The sequence below is a fragment of the Phoenix dactylifera genome, chromosome 11, assembly GCF_051530095.1.
Source record: "Phoenix dactylifera cultivar Ajwa chromosome 11, Ajwa_hap1_PhDact_Kaust_v1.1, whole genome shotgun sequence".
NCBI lineage: Eukaryota > Viridiplantae > Streptophyta > Magnoliopsida > Arecales > Arecaceae > Phoenix > Phoenix dactylifera.
Genome location: NC_143200.1, coordinates 3,711,136 through 3,717,383, shown reverse-complemented (window position 1 = coordinate 3,717,383; position 6,248 = coordinate 3,711,136). Strand labels below are relative to the sequence as shown.

Sequence of the window (6,248 nt, the reverse complement as noted above, 5' to 3'; positions counted from 1 at the left end):
GCTTGTTAAAGAGGTTTCTTTTATAGATAAAAGATAATTATTTGAGAAGTGGAAGATCTTTTTGTGACTTGCTACAGGCTACTTGGTATGCTCAAAACCTAGAATTTTGAACACATTCATCAAGTTTTACCTCAACAAGTTTAGATTTAATTTGAATATGGAGTTTTCAGCAGGAGTTGAACTTCAACAAGTTTGAAATTAGAAACTTCAAAAAGTCTTTTATTCCTTCAAGGACTAGAGAGTAGGGGCTTGTTAATTATGTGGAGATTGATTAAGCTTGGGCCTTATCGAGCTTGGCATAAAATCAATTTCGAGCTTGAATTTATTTATCACTATTTAAAGCTCAATTCGAGCTTAATTTCGATTCTAGCCAAACAGAAGCCTAATTGATCGGCTTAATAATCTTAAATCAAGTTGAAATTAATTAGATCTTGGATCAAGCTCGATTCAAACTTGAATGGAAGCTTGACAAAATGACGCATGGTTCAAAACTTGGGTCCATATTTGAATTCACATTTAATTGATTGAAAAAATAGAAAGCTACCAATTAAACCTTTAATCCAATAATCAATATATATGATATACTCTAAATAATAAATTGTTTATATTATATGATATATAATATAAACATATTCAAGTTTTATCGAGCTAAGCTGGATTGAGCCAGGTCATTTTTTTTGGGCCCGGCTCGAAAAATTTAAAATATATTTTGCTTGTTCAACCTTGATCCAAACTTAGAATAAGTATTAATATTAAAAAAAGTAAAGTTGAAGCTAATTTATATCAGTAAAAATTAGTTGTTGTAAAAAAACTTCCATTGCTCACTCTCTTTAAAACCAACAAAATGTTTCCACATCATCTAATACAACGAGGGCCGGCACCCTTATTCTATTTAATATTAAAAAACTTCCATTTAATACATCATTTGTTAACGAAACCCTGTATTCTATTCTTATTCTACTTCTTGTCCTTGAGTTATATAGTCCATATTGACGCTTAGCCCCCTCTGTGGACCGGACGGGCTGATTTAGCCCGGGAAACCCCGTATGCCGCCGTTGAAGCGAGCGGTCACCGACATTTTGAATTTCCCGCGCTCCCCCTTAATCGCTGCCCTCTCTTCAACGCCAATTTCTCGCTCTCCAACCGAAAGCCTCACCTCACTCCACCAAGATGCGCCTCCCCTTGTCGACCCCATCCATTCTCCTCTACCCTCTCTTCCATCTCCCATGGAGAACCCTCAGAGAGCTTTTCTCGGTCTGCTAAAAGATTCCTCGGGAACCACAACAACCCTTTCCGACGTCGAACTTCTCCATTCCAGAGCAATCAAGGTAGGCTTAGCTCGAGATGGGCAGGTGGGCCCCGGTCTTCTCAATCTCTATGCCAAGTGCAGCTGTTTAGATCTTGCACACAAGTTGTTCGCGGAAATCCGTGAAAGAGATGTGTTTGCATGGACTATTCTGATCTCGGGATTCTCTAGGAATGAAGAGTATGAAACGGGGTTGAGACTTTTTATCCGCATGCTAACTGAGGGGATTTTGCCTAACCGCTTTACTCTCGCTAGTGTTTTGAAGTGTTGCAGGGGCTCCAATAATCTTAAAATGGGTAAGGCGATCCATGGATGGATTATAAGGAATGGGGTTCGACTGGATGTCGTGCTGCAGAATTCGATTCTTGACTTCTATGCCAAAAGTAGTACCTTTGAATATGCGGAGAGAGTTTTTGAAATGATGAATGAGAGGGACGCTATTTCATGGAATATTATGATTGGTGCTCATTTACAGAATGGAGCTATTGATGGATCGATGAAAATCTTTAAGATGTCGCCCCTTTGTGATGTCTCGAGTTGGAACACCATTATTAACGGGCAAATGCAGAACAGGTTGGATATGAATGCCCTGCAAATTCTCTACCACATGGTGGAGATTGGGCCTAAGTTTAATCAGTTCACTGTCTCTATGGCATTGGTATTAGCTGGTAAATTAGCTCTGCTGGAATTGGGAAGGCAGCTTCATGGCCAAATACTAAGATTTGGGTATGAGCATGATGCATTTGTTAGGAATTCACTCATAGATATGTACTGCAAGTGTGGCAAAATTGAATTTTCGTCAATCATTTTCGATAGTTCATCCCAGTGTATTGATGGTCTAATGCCAAAAACAATTGCATGGAGCTCTATGGTTTCTGGGTATGTGCAAAATGGTAGGGGTGAAGAAGCACTGGAGCTCTTCCGTAGGATGTTTCATGAAGGAGTCAAGGTGGACCAATTCACTCTCACAAGCATCGCTGCAGCTTGTTCTGATGCTGGAATCTTAGAGCAAGGCAGGCAGGTGCATGCCTGTGTTGAAAAACTAGGCCATGGATTTGACACCTTTCTGGCATCGGCTATCACTGACATGTATGCTAAATGTGGTAGCTTGGAAGATGCCTGTAAAACTTTTAACAGCTTTCATAGTCAAAATGTTGTGCTGTGGACTTCTATAATAGGCTCTTATGCTTTGCATGGGCAGGGGAAGGAGGCCATTCAGCTTTTTGAAAGCATGCTGCAGGATAAGATAATGCCAAATGAGATAACCTTTGTGGGGGTTTTGTCAGCATGTAGCCATGCTGGTTTGGTTGAAGAAGGCTATAAGTATTTCAGATCGATGCAAGAAGATCATGGCATAGTTCCAGATATCGAACACTACACTTGTATGGTTGATCTCCTTGGTCGAGCTGGTTTGCTTGAGAAGGCAAAAGACTTCATTCATGAAAACAACATCAGCCATCACACTGTTGTCTGGAGGACATTATTATCAGCTTGTCGAGTGCACAACAATATAGAAATGGCAATACAGGCTTCTGAACAACAGGTTCGATTTGAACCATGTGATCCTGGATCTTATATATTGCTATCACATATCCATGCCGCGAAGAGGAAATGGGGACAGGCTTTCAAACTGAGGAACTTGATGCAGGAGAGAGGGATCAGAAAACAACCAGGTCAATCTTGGATTCAGTTGAAGAACAAGATTCACACATTTGTTGTGGGGGATAGGTCACACCCCCAGACAGATGAGATATATTCTTACTTGGAGTACTTAATTGGGAGATTGAAGGAATTAGGGTATTCAAGTAGAACAGACTTGGTTCTCCATGATGTGGAAGAAGAACAAAAAGAATCAGCTCTAAATTACCATAGTGAGAAGCTTGCTATTGCTTATGGGATCATTAGCACTCCTGGTGGATCGCCTTTAAGGGTCATGAAGAATCTGCGTATCTGTGTAGACTGTCATGAGGCTATCAAATATGTTAGTCAAGCCACAGGCAGGGAGATCATTGTTCGAGATACTTACCGATTTCATCATTTTAAGGATGGCAAATGCTCGTGTGGGGATTACTGGTGAATGGAGCTCGATTATGTTATACCTGGCAAAGCTTGCCATCAAGATACTAGAAGTTTTGATCTTGTAGTGGACTGACCTCTTTAGACCAAAAGAAAGGTATGTGCTCTTAAAACCACCATAGTTTCATGCAATACCCAATGCAAATACTAAATTATTTGTGTGGGGCAATTCAACTTTTCATTGTATAAGTTTCTGGGGAATGCAGTTTTTGCACCTTGAGTCACTGTCTAAAATGCTGCGAATTTATTGCTGGTATTATCTTTAATAATTATGATTATATTTTGGTAGTGCAAATATTTTCAGTAACTTTTTCAGCATTGCTCTTGACATCTGTCTCTCTTTGTTCTGTCTAGTTGCTGAGGAATTTGTTTATTATTTTTTCCACAAAATCTTTTTCTGGATTTCAAGTAATCTTTCACCATCAAAGTTTGCTTAATAACCGAGTCACAGTAAAGCCCATTTTACCCACTTTGAAGAAAAGGAAATCTCACCTAGTGTGTGTATGTCTGAAACAGTGTCATACTAATTCGATGCACTACCCATTCCAATGTTCTGCTTGACTCTTCCACATTGTTATTATAGTTACCTTTTATATAGTACTGTAAGACATATTTTTTGTACAAATTATATCCTCAGGGAAAATGTCATAAAAGAGTAGTTGGACCTAGGAGGAATTCAGAAGCATAGCAGAGACAAATACCCCACTCTATTTAGAGACATATTATCAGATACAGTTTATGGCTATGGCCCAAGTAAGTGGGAAGCAGTGATGATTTGAAGTCTTTATACAACCTCCACTTCTACTTATTCCTGTCTCAATCAAAGCTCATTCAGGCACCCATTCTCCTTCAAGTTTAAGATTCCTATAAGGCTTGAGTAGTGGCTTTAACTTAGTGCTTCAGAGTCGTATTTTAAAAGCTTCACTTGCCGTCAACCATGGGAGTAATTTGTCAAACGTAGTGAGGTGGTGGTAAAGGTGAATTGCAGTCCATGGAAGCAAGCTAAGATCTTGGGAGCAGTTCTGTACTTTAAAGGACCGCAACAGGAATCGTAGATGCCTTCACTAGACTTGTGAGGAAGAATTCTTCATGATGCCAATATGTTTTTCTAGTGAGATAGCTATCATCAGTATAAGTGTTATTACTCATCCATCATTTCGTCATGTAACCAACCATTCTTGTTCTGGAAGCTTTTTGACTGCATGGTTTTATCTTAAGCCAATAAAACTGTAAGAGCAAAATATATTTGATTTTATTCAAAGTAGCACCATCTAGTCTATCAAGAAAGCACTATTTGTCCCAGTATGAAATTGACAAATCTTTAGGTTCCTGCTCTATAGCTCTCTGCAATCCTGCTGTGCTTGTTAATTGAGATCTGTCTAGTGTTAATATCTTAAATTTCTTACACTTTACTCTTAGACCAATCTTAAGTTCCTAATTTAGTAGTTGTAAGCTGGGAAAAGTAAAGTACAAATGGGTCTCAACACGATGCCTTTGTGTTCAAGGGAGGGATGAAATAGAAGATCCCAGATGATAAGAGGGAGTAATAGGAGAAGGTTCTCAGAACACACAAAAAGTAGTTGGTGGCCTCAAAGTGCCCTACAAATTGGACTTGCAATCAGCAAAAAGTGGGTAGCAAAACCAACTAACCCCACCCACTCCATAATATCTCCTCCCCCTCTGCCTTCTCTCACCAAACTCGAGTTACTCCTGTCCCTGAAATCATTCAGACTTGCTAACAAAGTCAACACCACCCAATATAACAAATTTGCTTGCACTTCATTTCTTTCATGCCATAACCACCCTTCTCTTTCTCTTTACCTCCTACCTCCCACTTTGCCCATCTTCTCTGTTCCATTCATGAGGCAATGAGAGACCGAAGGATGGAGAGGTTTGTCGTCCTTCCGTTCTCCATGGGCTGCGTTTCTCAATCGAGCATCGCAGTTTGCATAAGCCAACCGAAGAGAGCACAATCAGAACCACCTCCGCCAAGACCAAGTAACATTCTTCTTTCTTAGTTCTTATTAAGATATCTAGTAGAGGTATTTTATCAGGTCTGCTCCCTTATGTGTTTGTTCTTCTGGAAGGTGGAGAAGGTGAAAGCCAATCCGATGGGAAGATGAAGGGCTCATCTGGGCTTCTCCCACTTCCTCGCCCTAACGTCTCCGCGGGGTTTCAGAAGCTGATCAAGAGCTTCAAGAGCTTGTCTCAACTGTTTGAAATATACAAAGAGGATGATGAGGAGATGGAGATTGGATTCCCAACTGACGTGCAGCATGTGTCCCATGTAGGATGGGATGGTTTCGACAATGTCAGCAGCGTGAAGAGCTGGGATAAAGCTCCAGAATTCCTCTCTCTGCCATCCCTCTCATTGAGGCAGTTTGAGCTGGCCATGGCAGTCCAGGCTGGTGCCCCTCCACCCCATGGTCCTCTTGGGGCTTGACCACAGTGAGGTGTAGTTGCCCTGTTCTTTTCTTTGGTTCTTGCTGTTGCTTGCTATCCTTCGGTGATGGTCATGAGAGGTGCATGTGAATTGTATAGATTGTTTTAATATGGGGATCTTTAGCATATCCTAGTCCTTTTTGTGTACATGTGAGAGCTTGGTTTGTTCACTGAGTGCAATAAGAATAATATTAAGTCTTGCGACCACAAGTCATAACCACTTGGACTAATGGGGTATATTTCATGCCACCTAGAAGGGGCAGCATCTTTTTTGAAGTTCATGTGATTTGACAGCCCACCAAAACCTCTCCAATTGTTAATGATTTTAGCCTAAATAAGTACAAAATGAGAGGACCCAACCTTGTTTCTATGCACATTTAAAATCTCTGTCCCCTGTCCTGAGAGAATGAAATCCAATAGTCTT

At 40.4% G+C, this 6,248-nt stretch overlaps 1 protein-coding gene and 1 pseudogene across 1 annotated transcript; both read left to right on the top strand.

Moving 5' to 3' along the window:
• The first annotated feature begins 1,189 nt into the window (after nucleotides 1–1,189).
• On the top strand, nucleotides 1,190–3,602 carry LOC120103701 (pentatricopeptide repeat-containing protein At5g04780, mitochondrial pseudogene; annotated as a pseudogene).
• A 1,644-nt stretch (nucleotides 3,603–5,246) lies between these two features.
• LOC103710599 (CRIB domain-containing protein RIC4-like) lies at nucleotides 5,247–6,038 on the top strand. Its single transcript, XM_008796406.6, has 2 exons — nucleotides 5,247–5,380; nucleotides 5,470–6,038. Exons 1-2 carry the CDS (start codon nucleotides 5,251–5,253, stop codon nucleotides 5,823–5,825), a joined length of 486 nt encoding a protein of 161 aa, XP_008794628.4. The 5' UTR covers nucleotides 5,247–5,250; the 3' UTR covers nucleotides 5,826–6,038.
• The last annotated feature ends 210 nt before the right edge of the window (nucleotides 6,039–6,248 follow it).